Source organism: Gadus macrocephalus, chromosome 8, assembly GCF_031168955.1.
Source record: "Gadus macrocephalus chromosome 8, ASM3116895v1".
In the NCBI taxonomy this organism is placed as follows: domain Eukaryota; kingdom Metazoa; phylum Chordata; class Actinopteri; order Gadiformes; family Gadidae; genus Gadus; species Gadus macrocephalus.
The window spans coordinates 16,978,197-16,995,660 of record NC_082389.1 but is presented as its reverse complement, the minus strand read 5'-3'; the positions used below and the strand labels follow the sequence as shown (position 1 = coordinate 16,995,660).

At 43.7% G+C, this 17,464-nt stretch overlaps 3 protein-coding genes across 4 annotated transcripts; 1 reads left to right on the top strand and 2 right to left on the bottom strand.

Annotated features, from left to right (window-relative positions):
• The first annotated feature begins 540 nt into the window (after window positions 1-540).
• Window positions 541-6,087, top strand: rab11bb (RAB11B, member RAS oncogene family, b). Its single transcript, XM_060059558.1, has 5 exons — window positions 541-755; window positions 2,630-2,825; window positions 4,188-4,381; window positions 4,737-4,817; window positions 5,296-6,087. Exons 1-5 carry the CDS (start codon window positions 716-718, stop codon window positions 5,439-5,441), a joined length of 657 nt encoding a protein of 218 aa, XP_059915541.1. The 5' UTR covers window positions 541-715; the 3' UTR covers window positions 5,442-6,087.
• A 1,110-nt stretch (window positions 6,088-7,197) lies between these two features.
• Window positions 7,198-8,958, bottom strand: LOC132463410 (uncharacterized). Of its 2 annotated transcripts, none has more exons than XM_060059556.1 (4): window positions 8,676-8,958; window positions 8,214-8,307; window positions 8,003-8,090; window positions 7,198-7,485 (listed from the first exon to the last, which is right to left on the bottom strand). In XM_060059556.1, exons 1-4 carry the CDS (start codon window positions 8,701-8,703, stop codon window positions 7,447-7,449), a joined length of 249 nt encoding a protein of 82 aa, XP_059915539.1. In that variant the 5' UTR covers window positions 8,704-8,958; the 3' UTR covers window positions 7,198-7,446. The 2 variants fall into 2 exon arrangements, with proteins under 2 accessions (XP_059915539.1, XP_059915540.1); XM_060059557.1 differs by lacking the exon at window positions 7,198-7,485 and adding an exon at window positions 7,685-7,814.
• Window positions 8,959-9,535: 577 nt separating this feature from the next.
• LOC132463409 (E3 ubiquitin-protein ligase MARCHF2-like) lies at window positions 9,536-14,180 on the bottom strand. The gene is made up of 5 exons (XM_060059555.1): window positions 13,871-14,180; window positions 12,446-12,637; window positions 12,091-12,286; window positions 11,238-11,447; window positions 9,536-10,850 (listed from the first exon to the last, which is right to left on the bottom strand). Exons 2-5 carry the CDS (start codon window positions 12,631-12,633, stop codon window positions 10,695-10,697), a joined length of 750 nt encoding a protein of 249 aa, XP_059915538.1. The 5' UTR covers window positions 12,634-12,637; window positions 13,871-14,180; the 3' UTR covers window positions 9,536-10,694.
• Window positions 14,181-17,464: the final 3,284 nt, after the last annotated feature.

Here is a 17,464-nt window from a genome sequence, read left to right as displayed (position 1 = left end):
AATTGTCCACATGATTGCCCTATTTAACATATTCTCCATAGTGTAAACACTGTTGAATTTTTATAATATCCCACATTTTGTTATTATTATTGTTCACCTGGCAATGTAAATGTTCGTTTCTCATGTCAATAAAGCTTTTTGAATTTAATTTAATTTAGAGAGAAAGAGATCGTTGCTTAATTTTATTAGTTTCTAGTTTCCCCCATAACTCTTTGTTTATTTGAATAGCATCTCAACTAAACAGGCATAAATCACAAACATACATCGATTATGTCGAGAGAGAGAGAGAGAGAGAGAGAGAGAGAGAGAGAGAGAGAGAGAGAGAGAGAGAGAGAGAGAGAGAGAGAGAGAGAGAGAGAGAGAGAGAGAGAGAGAGAGATCATGTGCTGCTTACTTTTATAAGCCTCTAGTTTCCCCCATAACTATACGTCATTGATCGGTGTTCCCTGAACGCGTCGCTGGCGACCCCTAGAGGAAGGTATTGACACCGCAGGGGCTAGCGACCCCTAGAGGAAGGTATTGAACCTGCAGGGGCTCCTCCCCTTCTGCAGAGTTGAGGAGCTTTCCTTTCCTGCGGCCAGCTTGCTTTGACAGCCAATACTGGCGCAGAGTCTTGTCACAATTTCTATCCTTTTTATTGTATGTAACGACAATTCATACACACACACTTCAATATCCTCTTCCGACAAGAAGTGGAGGACCGGCCTCGTCTAGAATGGGGAACCGAGACGATGAATACGATTTCTTGTTCAAAGGTAAAAACAACATACAAAGATGACTGCATTCCCCCTATTTCCAGAACATCTACTTGGCTGGTAACATCTATTACTGTTTCATTATCCCGAATATGTATGAATCTAAAATATGTATCAATGTAACATTTATATCAAAGGTGTTAAGGGGGTGTTTAGCAAAGAGACAATGTATTCCCTGATATTTTGGTGTTTTTTTTTTGCTACATAATGCTATCATTGTAACATTACAACTACCGCAGCTATATAGACGTATAATGCCTCACACCATTTAAAACTTGATATGGCATACACTGACTGAATCTAATAGGTAACTTTTTAACAGATGTACTGTTTTGGTTTGCATGTAAACTGTTTGGGCATTTAAAAATCCACACACGGTGTAAAACCTGGATCTGTTGAATGCATAGCCTTTCCAATAGATCAATATAATTAATCAGCCTCTGCATGACATAGGAATGCTAGCCATTGGCGATACTGTGATGACATTCCCCATAATATATCAATTTATTTTGAATAGAAGAGAAGGGAGCGAGAACAACTATATTCACATTCATCATCACTCAGCCTATACTGGTGAAAGAAAGGTTGAGTTTGAGTGTGTATCTAATGTTTTGATTTCATGTCATGCTATTTATTATTATTATTATTCTTTAGCCATGCCATCACCTGTGGTGGCACATTAACAACCCAGGCCTCAGAGCCAAAGGGCCGTCTAAGATGTAACAAAGTATCCTCTGTGAGATGAATAGGACATCTGCGGAAGCACCAGCTCTCTCTCTCTCTCTCTCTTTCTCTCTCTCTCTCTCTCTCTCTCTCTCTCTCTCTCTCTCTTACCCCTTCTCTCTCTCTCTCTCTCTCTCTCTCTCTCTCTCTCTCTCACTCTCTCTCTTTCTCTCTCTCTCTCTCTCTCTCTCTCTCTCTCTCTCTCTCTCTCTCTCTCTCTCTCTCTTACCCCTTCTCTCTCTCTCTCTCTCTCTCTCTCTTACCCCTTCTCTCTCTCTCTCTCTCTCTCTCTCTCTCTCTCTCTCTCTCTCTCTCTCTCTCTCTCTCTCTCTCTCTCTCTCTCTCTCTCTGTCACTCTCTCTCTCCCTCTCTCTCTCTCTCTCTCTCTCTCTCTCTCTCTCTCTCTCTCTCTCTCTCTCTCTCTCTCTCTCTCTCTCTCTCTCTCTCTCTCTCTCTCTTCCCATCTCTCCCTCTCTTTCTCCCCCATCCACATCATTCTTGTACCCGCCGGCTGAACGCAGGAAGGGCCACACAGGGCTGAAACTGCCGATTCAGGTTTTGGTTTGGAACATGTTATCAGCTTCCTGCAGCTAACCCAGCGGCACGAGGCCGTCGGGGGAAGGCAAAAGTCGGGCTGCGTTTCCTTTCTGGAGAGCAGAGGAGCACAATGGGCCTTCACCACAACCAGCACCCCGCCGGGCTATTCCTGAAGACCGGCCTTCAGAGTCTTCGTCTGCTGGGTTCATCCCAGTTCAACCCCAGTTCTACAGTGACTCATCAGCCCAGAGCATCGACGTCCAACAACGACCAAAACAAACGCATGCATTGTACTAATGTAGCATATGATAGAAAGTATCATTATCTCAGTCATGCATCTGTTGTTGTAGCAGTTGACACTGGAAATCTAATCAAACTTTATTCATACAGTGCATTCAAACGTCATGCAAAGATGCATTGCAAAGTGCTTAAGAAGGGACAGTTCAGAGTAAAGAAAATCAACGATATCTGAATCACAGTCACACTTGAGTTGACAGGAATGCAAAGTGTGGTGGACAAGCTAATTTTCAGTGGAGTCAAAGGCGTGGCGCCATAGTGTGTATAACAGCTCTATTATAACGCCCCTTCTCCTCTCCTGGTGTCTCCCTCTGCAGTTGTGTTGATTGGGGACTCGGGCGTAGGGAAGAGCAACCTTCTCTCCAGATTCACACGCAACGAGTTCAACCTGGAGAGCAAGAGCACCATCGGGGTGGAGTTCGCCACGCGCAGCATCCAGGTGGACGGCAAGACGATAAAGGCCCAGATCTGGGACACGGCCGGCCAGGAGCGCTACAGAGCCATCACCTCAGCGTGAGTTTCCCCCCCCCGTCACCGTGGGACCCAGGGCCTGTGAATGAATGGGGTTGAAAATGGGAATGAATATGTGTGAGTAAAAATACGAATGGACATGTAGATGTTGTGGTGGTATGTCGCTCCGCTGTGAATATGTGAATGAAAATGTTTTTGTGAATATGTGAATATACATCCCATAAAATGTGAATGAATAGGTGAATACGTGGATGAATATATGTGTGAATGACCTAATATGTGTGTTAATATATTATCGAATATGTGTGTGATATTGTGTGTCTCTGATAGATGATGAATAGTGTTGCTGCTGAAAAGAGAGGATAAATGTATTTTCATTATGTCTTATTCTTAAAGTTGTTGTGATGAATTGATAATTAAAAAGGTCTATCAAATATGAAAAATTGAAAATGATAATCCCAAGTCAGAGCCCAAAACTGACGTTTGCCTGCTTGGTCTGACTAACATCCAGGATACTAAAGTAATCATTGTGTCATCTCAAACATAGGTAACCGGTCACACATCTGCATTCCTGAACGATTTTTTTGCTGGTTTTTTTTTTGATAAATGACCTTATAATGAATCCTTATGAACATAGATATCATATCAGAACTTGTGTGCTTTTATTAGCCTCTACTACCATGTGCTACCATGGTAACAGAACGAAAACATTGAATGTTGCTACGGTACAGTTAGTGGAAGACTTATAGCAAGGGTTGTTTTATTAGGGTTAATATAACTTTAGATTTACCCGGACCAGCCTACCAAATGAGGCATTGGTTATAGATATTCCAAAGAAATCTCTGTGAATAGAGTCGTGTTTTGGATATTTTGGTACTAGTAGAACTACTATGAGCAAGCTGAATATCATCCCGAAGAGCTGTGTGTGGATGCATTCTTTTCATGAGTTCACGAGTTATCAACCATAGACCTTGAGATCTCGAGAACAGAGAGAGGAGAGACATAGCCCACCCGTCCTCTGACAGATTATAAACTACCCTTGTACGCAGGCGTTCTCATCCCCAGACAGACGTCCTGGGGTGCTTCAAATCTGTGTTATTGACAAGACTTTGGAGGGAGTGAAATTCTCTTCAGTCACACAGCAGGTTTTGCGGTGGGAGGCCAGAGACTGGGAGGGACTTTTGGTAGAGGGTTAACTGTCTCCGTTGCACGTTTTGGATATTGGGTTGTTAAATTCCTTGTTATGCACAGCTCATAGGAAGCAAGAGAAACTAAATAGCTTTTCGACCGACCGGAGGAACGCTCCAAATCAGGACCCTCTCCCAGCCTCGGGGGGACCAGTTTGGATCCCTCTCCTTTCATTGGCCGGGCCTCACCCCACCTGACCTGCGGTCTCCTCCCCAGGTACTACCGGGGGGCGGTGGGCGCCCTGCTGGTGTACGATATCGCCAAGCACCTGACCTACGAGAACGTGGAGCGCTGGCTGAAGGAGCTGCGTGACCACGCCGACAACAACATCGTCATCATGCTGGTGGGCAACAAGAGCGACCTGCGCCACCTGCGGGCCGTGCCCACTGACGAGGCCCGCGCCTTCGCAGGTACCGGGGGGCGGGGACTCAGGAACACATCAGAGGGGCTTTATTGATGCAGTGAAAGTATCGGACAGTCATAACAATTAAAGAGTTGGCAAAAATAAGAAAACGTACTTTTGTGTAAAAAATGTCATAGGTGTGTATGTATGTGTTTAAAGACACACACACACACACACACACACACACACACACACACACACACACACACACACACACACACACACACACACACACACACACACACACACACGCACACACATACGGTAGGAGTAGTGGAAATGCTAACACTATAGACAGTTGAGGTAACACTATTGACATTCGTACAAGCACAAATTGTTTTGTTTTGTTTTTTGTTCCACAGAAAAGAACAATCTGTCATTCATAGAAACATCTGCCTTGGACTCAACAAATGTTGAGGAAGCTTTCAAGAATATCCTAACTGGTAAGCACATGAGAAACTGAAATTAGATGATTGCCTTAAATAAATAAATAAAAAAGCTAAACCATATCTGCTATTTAATGTCGAATACAAACATCCTGGTCTGGATGTTAAGTCTTATTGTTCGATAAGTCTGTTTATGTTTTGATAACAGGCATGTTGTGTCTTCAATCATTTGAAACATCAAAATAAACAATAATCTGGTCATTTGTGGGACAATTTCGAAAATAATATTTATTCCAAGGGATATCGTTTCTAAAAAATAAGGTTCTTAAAATTATCTTTTTACAATTAGCCTACTGTATATTGCACAAAACCTCCAGAACCAGTCCCATATTTAATTTGTTATTAAATATGTGCAATAATTCCTTCTTATCGTATTTGATTTCATGCTCCATGTCAATCAATATCCTGTATAACAACACAGTGATACTATTACTTTGACTATACCCTATTTGCATTGCGTGTCTTTTTTGAACAGAAATCTATCGCATCGTATCACAGAAGCAGATAGCCGAGCGGTCCGCCCACGATGAGTCCCCGGGAAACAATGTGGTGGATATCAGTGTTCCACCCACCACCGATGGGCAGCGGGGGGGCAAACTGCAGTGCTGCCAAAACCTGTAACCCACGGCAACTGGTCTACCACACCTGGGGAGATTACTCATTCAAAATCGTTTTTGTCAGTTATGTTGAGCATTTACTTTCTCTCTGGGCACCTCCAGTGTTTACTACGAGAACGATCGCAGGAAGTGCACTTAACAGAGCACACAGAGCACGCCGGTGCTGCCTGATCTCTGCATAGAGCCGTCATCCCAGAAAGTATGTAATTGAATAGATTTTCAACGGTAATCTCACCCAGATTGGCTGCATTGGTTATTGTCCCGAAACGCGACTGATGGTACTGCTATGGGTTGCCACGATGTATAAGCTGTGATAGCCTTAGCGGTGTAGTGTCGCCGGAGCCCCTCTGCCCTTACAACACTACCCCGCCTCGGCCCTGTGGGGCTGCTCCTCATTGCTCCGGCTCAGGGACCGGCATGTGATGTCATGCGTGAATGAGCTTGGGTCCTGTGTCAGTGGTACCAGCAGTCCTGGTTTCGCCCCCTCTCGTCCAGTCCATCATCTCAAAATTGGTCGTTACGCTGCTAAAGCTTACTTCAATTAGTGTAAAATATATTCTTGTTTTCTTTATTTCTTTATTTTTTAAATGATAGCTTATCTGCTCACATACATTATATTAATGCCATGAAATTAAATTTTACAATATTAAGATGCTGACTCATCCGATGTGTTTTCTAACAACACCCCATCTGTTCCTGACGAATAATGATAAGATGGAGAACAAGGACAAAATATGATGTAGGCCTACTTATCAGCCTATCCCTTTGAAAGGGTTTGTAGACCAAATAAAAACCACTAGATGGCAGTATTTCTAGATAACCTAGGCTATGGACAGCTGGGGCAGGTGACGGGTTAGATGAGATGAAGTGGAGTGTACTACTTTGAAGCAATAAGCTGTTATTCTTTTCCATGAACCTCTCAGAAACAACACAAAATACCACACTCCTAGCTATATAAGTTCAACATAGAAATGCCAGTCCAAACTAGAAACCCATTCAAAGGACAAACATATATTAATTTTAAAATATCCTTAAAGGTTTATCTGCACACTGTAGTATTGATGAGCCAGCATTCCTATTTTACCTCCGGAGGTAGAATAGGATTGTTGCAGTGCTATTGTGTAGATCTATAATATTGATTGTTGAATTGCCACCAAATCATAAGCACTTAAATGCTATTAAATAATACACAAACTATTAACCTATTCACTTCCTTTAGTGAATTTGCAATATTCTCTGTTGTTTATTCAATAGAGGAGTGTTCTTTACATGTCCTCCCCTGTAATTGGCTTCAGATGAAAGCATCTCTACCTAAAGCCTCTCATGAAGGCCCAATCCCATTTCTAGCCCTTACCCCTTCCCCTTACCCCTTACCCCTTACCCCTCCCCCTTACCCCTTCCCCTTGCCCCTCAATACAGAGGGGTAAAACGTTCCCCTAAGAAATGGGACGCCCCTCCATTACGTGGCTTCATCGTCGCTGACTGCGGACAGCTGACTGCTATGTCAACAGAGGCCACGAGTAGGCATGTTTCAGATCAAGCATACGTTGCGTTGCCTCACATAACATAATGAATTAGTGGATAAAAACGTCAGAAATGCTGGCGTTAACTTCCCTATGTGATGTGACGCGTCACATGGCTTTAAAAACTCACAGGATCTCCATTGTAACTCCGTCCGTCTGCTTTTCTGTGCATATGCTCTTTCAAATAAATGCAGACATAAGACACTCCCCTCAACATATGAAAACATTGCCATAGGATAGGATAGGATAGGATTTTATTTGTTGTCATTGCACATGTTACAGAGCAACGAAATTATCAGTTACATTCCGTCCAAGAAACATAAAGGACAAGGGTAATGAAAAACAGTTCTTTTTATTTGACTGCCAGGTATCCACCGCCGGGTTCATGCTCTTAGGTGATGGTGGGTACCCCTGCCTCCAGACGCCCGTATGTCTGTTGACTCCCTATAAAGAGCCGGTGATTGGGCGGGTGCAGCAGCGCTTTAATTACCGCCAATCCAAGGCGCGTTCTGTGATAGAGCAGGCCTTCGGGAAGATGAAGACAAGGTGGAGGTCAACCTTGGGTGTAGCGCTCCACCATCTCCTAAAGAAACAATGCAAGTCAGTTGTTCTTTAGAAATGTTCAGCTAATATCTCATGAAACATGTTTGAATAGCAGTTAGTGAAATTCATGAAACCACATCACCCTCACCATGAGGATAACCATGGGGTCTTGAATAGATTACACAAGGACTGGTGGGTCAATTGCTGGCCGGGCACCAAGAACGTCGTGCATCAAGTCATAATACTGCCACGTCGCCACAGTCACCTCCCCACTTTCAGTCCCCGACCCGAGTTTTGGGAGTCCTCAAATCCTGAAAAAACAAACAAACACACACACACACAGACACAGACACACACACACACACACACACACACACACACACACACACACACACACACACACACAGCAAATACTCAATTACAACAAAAACAATGGTCTCGTTTGGTTGATACATTCATTAGGCAATTGGTAATTGTTTATTTCAAACTAGACACATACCTTGTACTTCTTTTTAAGGTTCTCCCACCTCTTAGAAGCCTGTTGCCTGGTCACTTTCCCCTCCACCCCCATTTCTTCCAGAAAAAGCCTACATCACAGCCAACGTACAGTATAACGACACAGACATTCAGTGGGCTATTGAGCTCAACACAGAAATACCAAAGTAGAAAACAGACGCAAGAATGAAAAGATTGAACAACGTAAGACTCACTCCCACTGTTTTCTGGCGATCATTTTCGATTTTAGGAACTCATTGTCCCTGGTCGCCCTGAAATTAATGAGCCGTCTGGTCTCCTGTGGTGTCCCTGAGGTAAAAGTGGAAAGGAAATCTTCTGTTTGACAGGCGAGTGACGTAGCCTAGGGGGCAGCTTTACCGATATCAAAGCAGTGCGCCGGTATAATCAACCAAGTAATAGTAGTAGTAAGCAAATCCACTGCACACAAATTTTACTTGAAACCTTAACATGTCATGTCAAGGGTTATCGGATATCTATCTCAACAAATAGCGATAGCGGAACACATTAGCATCGGCTTCTAGTGATTCAAAACAAACTTGACTAGAGAATCAAAACAAACTTGACTAGTGATTCAAAACTAACTTCACAATTAAAAACCGCTCGAAAATAGTATTATTACACCAGTCTGCCGTAATTAAAGTGCTGAAAATACTTACATTTGTGCGTGTCCTTCGCTTGAGCCATCGCTGCTGTTTGTTTATTTGGCGATTTCGGTTGGCCACTAGAGAGCGCCAAAATCTTGTATGTATAGTTCAACGGTTATTTACCGTTATGTCATGTTTTATATTGAGCTCAGAGATCGCATTGTCCGTGTATGACTTCGAGCCGAATATACAGTCAACTTTACAGCATGAGTCCGAACGATAACAACTAGTAAAAATGCATTTTCGACCGGATTTTCCTCGAAGCCCTCCCTTTAAAGTGTGGTCCTTGGATAGCTTCGTTTCAAGGGGCTACGTAGCCTTTTGTCTTCGCCCTACCCCTTAACCCAAATGAGAATTGGGACACCCTTACCCCTTCAAACCAAGGGGGAGGGGTAAGGGGTAGAAATGGGACGCAGCCGAAGTGTCTAATGAAGATGTTAGGGGTGCTCTCCATGGTTCTGATCCCTCAGACCCCTGGGCACACACTCTAGGGGTACCAAGGCTTGACGCAGTAGCCGAGGGTGGTCCATGGTTGACAGAATACACACCTTCTCATCAGCAGGGTGAGGACACAAAACAACTTTTCTTGTCCACTGCACTATAATCGACGAAAAAGTAGTGACACCCCGACGATAAGGAACAGCTCACCTGGCCCGCGCGTACCTGACCACACCTGGTAGCAGTGGAACCTTGTCAGACCAAGTACAGTCAAATCATACTTTAGCAAAACAGATTATGGAACCATTAAAATAAAAAAAAGTAAGTTATCGAAAATGAATGCAAATCTTACCTGGGATATGAATGGAAGAACCATGGGGTGACGGTTATGGATACAAAGATACCACTCATAAGAACCATACAAGAAGTCCGGAAATCCTTTACATTTTATTGCACGATCACCCAACACATGTTCCCTCAAGGGAGTGCAGCAGGAAGACTAAACTTAAATAGCATTTGAATTAGCATACGCTGCACTGTAACTGACATCTCAGTAAACATGATACATTTCTCCTCTCTTCTTCCCAGCAGGGCCGCGGCCCCCGCGCCTGGGTGCAGTGAGAACAGTGGTACTGTAGAGGGTTAAGGGTTCCACGTCGCTACATTCACACACTAGGTTCTCTTATGTTTTAAACTGTGTGACGTCATCTTGTACAGCTCTGTTTGTTTGCCACGCAGTCCCAATAATGGTGCATATACAAGTGGGTCAAGACGGTACCTAGTGTCCTTCATAAGACAAAACAGAATCTCCAGCCAATCTGAATTTTCTGAAACTTCAATTAAATACCACTATACAGTTTTAACAGATATATTGATTATACTATAAGCAACCTTTGTTTTCTGAGCTTCAATGAGTTACTTTAATGGTCTGGGTAGGAGATAGGAGGTTAGCCTCTACAGTGCCACTCTGCCCAGACCATTAAAACAGGGCTGAGGTTATAGACAATGATTGTAATCAGAGGACCATATTTCTTTAGAAAGAATATTCACAGATAGCATGAATGAATTGACTTCGTCAATTATTGTGTGTTTGTTCAACAATTAGTCTTCAGGCAGGCTATTGGCTGCTGGTTGTTGAAGTTCTACTTAATAACATAGTGAGGGAGTCGGGGGATATGTAGGTAGTGAGTATGCTTTAGGTATACTGTAGTAGCATGCTGAATCAATTATATCCCGCTACATAAGCTTGTGTGTCCTATAATAGTTGTTCAGCTCTGGTCAAAGCCACACGGTTGGCCCGGTTCCTCCAGTGTGCGCTCGTCTTCAGTGTCCCCCACTCCAGCGGCCTCCGAGCGAGGCCTGACGTGTGTCACAGCTCTCCCCTCCGGAGGGAGAGGGTCTCCCGTGTCCGTCGATGTTGAGTAACATCAAGTGCTTCACAACAAAAACGATAGTCAGGAGAGAATAACTCCCATCCGTTGGCGTCCGCCCGAGATAAGTGCAAATCTTTATTCATGGTGTGACGCTTTCAAAATGTTTTAGAGGGTGCCATTTCCCCCCCTCCTCAGTGGTCCTTTCATGCCTCTGCTCGGCTCATACGATGGTCTCGTCTGTGGTTTTCTTGGTGGACTTGGTGGGCAATGAATGCTGGGTGGCATGCGCACCTTTGGTGTCGGGCATGAGCAGACGCACCTTCTGATTGGTCCGCCTCCACTCAGAGTACAGCTGACAGTGATAGCGGAACGACACCTGCAGGGGTGGCGGAGGAGATGAAAAATACTGGATTTAGAAATGATTGATTTTAGACTATAGACGACTAGGGCTTCACCATTCATGCTTATGTATATAAATCAAGGTTTTGGCCTCTGTACTGAGCTAAATGTGCAAGGTCACGATTCAAGTTTTCAAAGAAATATGAGATAAATATAAAATTATGAGTAAATCCGCAGCTAGTGCTGCAGCTAGTGCTGCGGCTAGTGCTGCGGCTAGTGCTGCGGCTAGTGCTGCGGCTAGTGCTGCGGCTAGTTCTGCGGCTAGTGCTGCGGCTAGTGCTGCAGCTTGTGCTGCGGCTAGTGCTGCGGCTAGTGCTACGGCTAGTGCTGTGGCCAGTGCTGCGGCTAGTGCTACGCCACGTACCAACGTCCAGAGGATGTAGATGGTGAAGAGGGCAATAGTTAAGGCGATGAGCCCCACGGCCTCCAGCCTGCTCTTCAGCTGCAGATGGTCCTGGGCCCCCCGGAGACAGAGCCAGCCAGAGATGGCGGCCAGCGGCGTGATGAGCAGGAAACAGGCCATGTCACACAGCAGTGTGCGCTTCTCGCTGCGAGGGCCCGGGTCCTTCAGCCACTGAGGAGGAGCAGAGACGGGGGAACAGATGACTCACTGACACTGTTGTGGTCGGTATTTGGTGAGTACACTTAGTACATTGTGATCATGTCCCCATCGAGTCCTTTTAATATTCAGTCAGGGAGCACAACATCCTAACCCCTACACTATCCTGCCACTGTGGTACTTAAAACCCAGCTTTCATCTATGATATAAGATGGTGTCAAACGAGCACAATTGTGAGACATTTTGCTGAGCATTGAGCTGGTATTTATGTCATCGTCTTAAATATTTGGACGGCAATTTGGACGGCAAATTGCATTAAATTTCAAAATCGAGTTAGCTATAATGTGATGACCTCAATAGCTCTCTGACCTCCGTGGCCCAATGTGCTGCAGCAAGGAGTCCTCATAAATTGGCCTGATCTTTCAGTTCAGCTATAAACATATCGTCATCTAAAGATATGATCATAAGAACCTGAAGGAATATTATCACCACATTACTGTCAATTCAACCTATGTCAAAATGCTCTATTCTATGCTCACAAAGCATTCAAATGTTATTGCGTTATAATAATTATAACGTCATTCATTTGGTCCTTCGATCGGTCTTTGAATCAAGCCGAGCCCCAGGGGCCGTGTTGTACCGCGACACCACGGCTGACCTGTGTGAGAGGCTGCGGCCTCCGCTCGGTGGTGAACTCGGTGTGGCAGAGCTCGCAGTAGCTGGTGTTGGAGGAGGACAGCCACTTCTCCAGGCAGCTCTTGTGCACTTTACCCAGGGTTCCCGTGCAGTCGCAGGGGGAGAGCAGTGTCTCCCCGCCTGCCCCTTCGTGGCAAATGCGACACATTCCTAGGTCACTGTGGAGGGGAAACCAGCAGCAGCGCACAACACATTAGAACGCATTGAGCGACGACAACGCAACACAGAGCGATGTTCGCTCGGGACAATGAAGGCATCGATGCAGAGGGCCATGTGATTTTAATGCACATTCCATTCCAGACATTGCTTCGTCTTACCTCTGCAGGCTGACGGCTTTGACGATGGTCGAGAGTGGTCGGCCATCTTTAGCCGTAACCTTGGCGACGTACTGGGCCTGTGAGGTGGAGTCAGACTGCTCCATTGAGTCCTTGGAGGAGTCCGCCTCACTGCCTCCCGAGTAGTCACACAGGGAGCCAGGTAGGTGGCAGCAGCCAGGGGAAGACATGGCTCTGAGGTGGAAGAGGAACCACAGGAGAATGGTATGAGCAACAGGAGAGTTAAAAGATTTTAAAATACTGGTCTGGGTGATCAAAACCATCGCTACCGTCTCTGCTGTTTACACTATACATCCGTTTACAATATCATCCACCTTTGTAAACAATAGCCATTTAGAACTTGGGAAATCCATGTGCATCGGAATTTGTGGACAAAATAATGAATCGCCATAAGTAGTTCACAAAATGTCTCATAACAACAAAAGAGCTATATTGCCGCTGTTTACATTCATGGCAGGCAAACGATTGTGCAGATTGTGCAGAATCGTTACAAGGAAGTAATCATGACAAACTATATTAATAAGTGATGTTTTGGTGAAGCCAGGAGAGACGGTTGCCCCTGGCTTTACCAGGCCGGTATTGTGCTTCAACTCAGATGACAGAGAAGGCCTTTAGTCTGTCTTGATACCTTTACAAACATCCTCATGAAGAGCCAATTCCAAGTTACTTTGTTTATGTATGTCCAACATTTTTAATCCACCGAATGTTTGTTTGTTGTCCTGAACATTTGACTTCTAAATAAGATGTAAATAAAATGTTACACGAGTTACGATATTTGTTTAAAAAAAAAGAAAAGATAAACAATGCTTACTATGTGTGACATAGCAGGGCTGTAGTGTAGGGTTACATACATTCAGGTCCAGACAAGCATAGCTGTCTGAGAAACTAAAAAAGCAAACTCTGAGGTGATGCTCCATGGGGTCATAGGGACACATGTTTTAATGTGTTGGCCCTTGGGTGAGCTCCATACCTGGATCTACACATCAAGATCGTTAACTACTATCATGTTATAACTCTAAATATACAGTAGTGCAAAAATAATTGATATTATGATAGCCGATGAGGGTGTCCATTGTAACGCCCCTTCTCGGTAGCCTCACGTTACAGGAATAATAAACGTGGATACTGCCAGTCAAGTGAGACAGGGTCTTACTAAAGGTCAAAAATGTAAGTATGACCGCAGATCATTACTGATCAGCGGTCACTCCTTTAAAGGAAGCTACTCTCAAGGCTCAATTCAAGTCTCCTACTGATTGGTGATTGATGACGCCCACAACAACGTCCGAGAAACGGTACATTTCTGGGGGGAAACAGAAGTCCACAAACAATGGCATCTGACAAAAAAATGTAGTTACGTTTCAAATAATTGGGAAAAGCTGTTACCGCATTAAAAGAGCAGACACTCACCCCGTCGGCCTGCGTTGCCTGGCCTCGGCCCTCTGAGTACCGTTACCGTCTTATAAACAGCACGGCTAGCGCTAGCCTAGCTACTGGAAATTACATGGACGTCTTGCAAAAATGCATTTCTGTCGCTGGAACTCGGTATCCTCCCCATGGCTTATGGTATAACTCGTTGGGTTTTTGTTTGCGTGTCTGTGTTAAATATCGGATGATCTATGTCGGGATGTTGAGAACAAGCCTAGCTAGCTTGTTAGCAACGGCCAAGCCTCGCGCAACATCCCTCAGCTGTGCGCGAGTCACGTGACCATAATCTTTGCAGGTGTAAAAAATAAAACGCAGTTTACGTTCGGGCTGCAAGGTTTAAAGATACATACAAAAAGAAAGAAAGAAAATGTATGTATTGCGGAGAGTAGGGTATGATGAGCCAATTTTTACTCATGTTGTCCTCTATGCAAGGAAAAACAGAATTAAAATGAAAACATCTACTTTTATTTCACGATGCCCCCTGTCAATCTAAATGATAACAATGCATACATACATATATATAATTATTTTTCACTTATGGTCCTAAACTTCTGCTGTGAAGACTGAGAACCTCACATATTATATGTACTTATGTGTGCGTGCGTGCATTCCATGCGTGCCTGAATGCGTGCATGTGTGCGCGCCCGTGCAAAGATAGAAAACGTGTTCCTCGTTACACATCCCACGATTCTGTTGGGTCAAAGTCCAGTGGAAGTCATGAGATCACGGGACAGACCTGGGTGCGTGTTGGAGAACATCATGAGATAGCTGTTAGTGGACTTCAACAAACGCCAACGGAAATATACCAGCAGACGAAGGATATACATTTATATATAATATATGATGATGTTTGATGATATCTAATATATATATATATATATATATATATATATATATATATATATGGTCTTTGGATTCAGTCCTTTGTTTCGTGTTTATGCTTAAAAAAAGATTTGGCACACTGGGTTTTTGTTCTTACTTGATAAAAAAAAAAAAGATGAATACATTTGCATAAAGTTATCATATTTTGTCCACGCCCATGGTGAGTATTACAATTTTTATTCTCACAGAAAATACCTTCCCGGAGACTTTTGAGCAGATAAAATAATGCGATATATGTAGGCTAAATATATATAGGCTATATTTTTTATATATTATTTATTTATTGATTTCCATTTAACACAAACCACCAGAACCGCACATTCTCGATTGGATATATATACAGCACAACAGCAATAAAAAATAAATAAAAGCTGATAAAAGTATTTTAAACATACTATGATTGCTGATCTGTGTTAATCAATAATTTTTGACCTTGTTTCTACTTGTTAAATCTGCGTGCCTCAGCCTGCCTTTCCAGCAAAAGAATTCATTCAAATGTAGACGTGATAAACTGGCCCCTGTATTAGTATAGAAGTGAGGTGATGTGGCAGCGGATGGCATACATTTAAAAATACAAGAAATACCCAAATGAGGTCAAATACAAAAGTTATCTTATCATGAGTATATACACGTACATTACTTTATAGTGTCAACGAGAAAGGGAATAAAGAGAGAGGCCATATAGGAGCCACAGAGCAGGTCATCCGGAGGGAAAGGGAGAGCAGCATTACATGGGTTATTCAGAACGTTTGGCGTTCCATCAGAGTGTAATTCCTGCTCTGCAGTGGCTTCTCGTGACTCCTTTAACTTGAAGAGTGAGTCCTCATGTGCGGTTGGCCAGGCGATGCAGCACAGCACAGCCTGGTGAATTATTCAATTTGACTTGAGTAATCCATGCCCTTGGGCAATTGGAGGACTTTCCCACAGTTTTCTCTCCCACAAGCCCTTCCCGCCCGAAACGTTCAATGAGTACTTTAGCATCCATAAATTCACCTCTAAATTCATCCATCGTATTTCAGACCATTATTTCCGTCAAACCATAACTCTTCCATTTCTGAGCTTCGTCCAGCTGCCTCTGTTGGCTTCCTAGGGATCCCCAGGCAGGCTGGGTTGGTGTAACCCCTCCAGCACAGGCTCGTTCTTCAACCCAGGGTCTTCTGACAAGTGGTTGTGCGCACCCAGGGAGCATGCCTCTTAAACAGTGCCCAAACCAGCCGGGCTCCTCACAATGCCAAATACCTGGCTATTGCTGGAGCTGCTGTATCTGAAAGGTTTCGTTTCGTTTCCTATGAAGGACTCATCGCTATGGGTGAGCCCAGGAATGCAGTCAGACTGGTACACCAAGTGCTTTGAATCCACAACTTTCTTTAACCTCAGTTACTGGGACACCAACGAAAGCAGTATAAAAGTGACAGTGATTTCATATCCAAAAATGAGATTTCTCGTTTGGGACGAATAAAGTTGACTTTATATTATTGAATAATTCTCCAATAAGATAACATGATGCCTGCGGCGACCCTCCCTGTGAAGTCGCGTACCCCCCAGGAGAAGACCACTGGGACCTGAAGTGGTTTGGTTGCATACCAGCCGTTCAACACTCGGGTGCTGGGCCCTTAAGCGGGTGGTAGCGGAGTGAGGCCCGGTTGGCTCGGCCAATTGAGGACACCAAAATTCCTGTGGGTCTTCGGTGATGAAATGATACTCTAATGAGCATGTCCTACTCTGGTGTTCCCATGGTAAACTGGCACAGAAGGCAGCAGCCACACAACTGGTTAAAGACGGATGGATGACATGATCTATAGGGCCTTGACCAAACCTGACACGCAATGGCTAAATAAACTCATAAGGCCGATACTGAATTCTAACTAGATTGAATAGTACATGTGCATTGTATCATATGACTACAGTAATCAGTTGACATGCTTATCTGATTTGGATTGGCAAAGGGTGGTCGGTCATAAGCGACTAACATGGCTTGTCAAACTGGAGTCCAAAATGGTCACATTTATTTAGCTTGTTATCAAATCACCAAACCAGAAGTTTTGACATACCAACTTTTGCTAACGTGATCAGCTAATGTCAATGTTACGGCACTAAAATAGAATTATGAACACTACTCTCGTGCTCTCTCTAGCAGACCAAGTGGGTTAAGGTGTATGTGGGTTGCGATTAATACTCAACTAGCTGCAAATAATACACAACTAGTGCATTGAATGATGACAATTCCTTGATGAAAGCTTGACATGTTAATATTATTTGAATAAAGGCATAGTTATGGGTCTATGTTAATTGTTTATAACACACTTGAAATCAAGCTGCAGGTATGGATAATTTAATTAACTGAAAAATGAAGATGGCTTTAGTACTTCCTTCATTTTAATATCCTCCATATTTGGACCCATGATGCAATTGTCTGTGAGATTCGGATGAGCCTGTACTAATGTTTTTGAAAATCTGCTGTAGGTAATAGTCTTTGTAGAGATCGCTCCATATGCTAGTTTGTATTTTTTAATTTTTTAGAATCACTGCGAACCCCTGCACATGTGGGCTCACAGACCTGCCAATAAGTTCGATACATTCTATATCATCCTTATAAAACAATAAATAATGTAAATAACTTGTAAAAGTGGTCACGAATTTATTTGCAAGTCCTCTATTAGAGAGAGTGGTTGAGTGTGTTAAGCGCCAGTCAGT

Bases quoted from the DNA above. Each gene is read 5' to 3' on its own strand.
- LOC132463410 (XM_060059556.1), bottom strand. From the start codon at position 8,703: ATGGCTCAAGCGAAGGACACGCACAAAT. The intron at 8,308-8,675 runs GTAAGTATTTTC...CTTTTACCTCAG, and splicing joins AGCGAAGGACACGCACAAAT to GGACACCACAGGAGACCAGA. The intron at 8,091-8,213 runs GTGAGTCTTACG...GCTGTGATGTAG, and splicing joins ATCGCCAGAAAACAGTGGGA to GCTTTTTCTGGAAGAAATGG.
- rab11bb (XM_060059558.1), top strand. From the start codon at position 716: ATGGGGAACCGAGACGATGAATACGATTTCTTGTTCAAAG. The intron at 2,826-4,187 runs GTGAGTTTCCCC...TCTCCTCCCCAG, and splicing joins TACAGAGCCATCACCTCAGC to GTACTACCGGGGGGCGGTGG. The intron at 4,382-4,736 runs GTACCGGGGGGC...TTTGTTCCACAG, and splicing joins CGAGGCCCGCGCCTTCGCAG to AAAAGAACAATCTGTCATTC.
- LOC132463409 (XM_060059555.1), bottom strand. From the start codon at position 12,633: ATGTCTTCCCCTGGCTGCTGCCACCTACCTGGCTCCCTGTGTGACTAC. The intron at 12,287-12,445 runs GTAAGACGAAGC...TCCCCTCCACAG, and splicing joins AAAGCCGTCAGCCTGCAGAG to TGACCTAGGAATGTGTCGCA. The intron at 10,851-11,237 runs GTACGTGGCGTA...CCACCCCTGCAG, and splicing joins TCTACATCCTCTGGACGTTG to GTGTCGTTCCGCTATCACTG.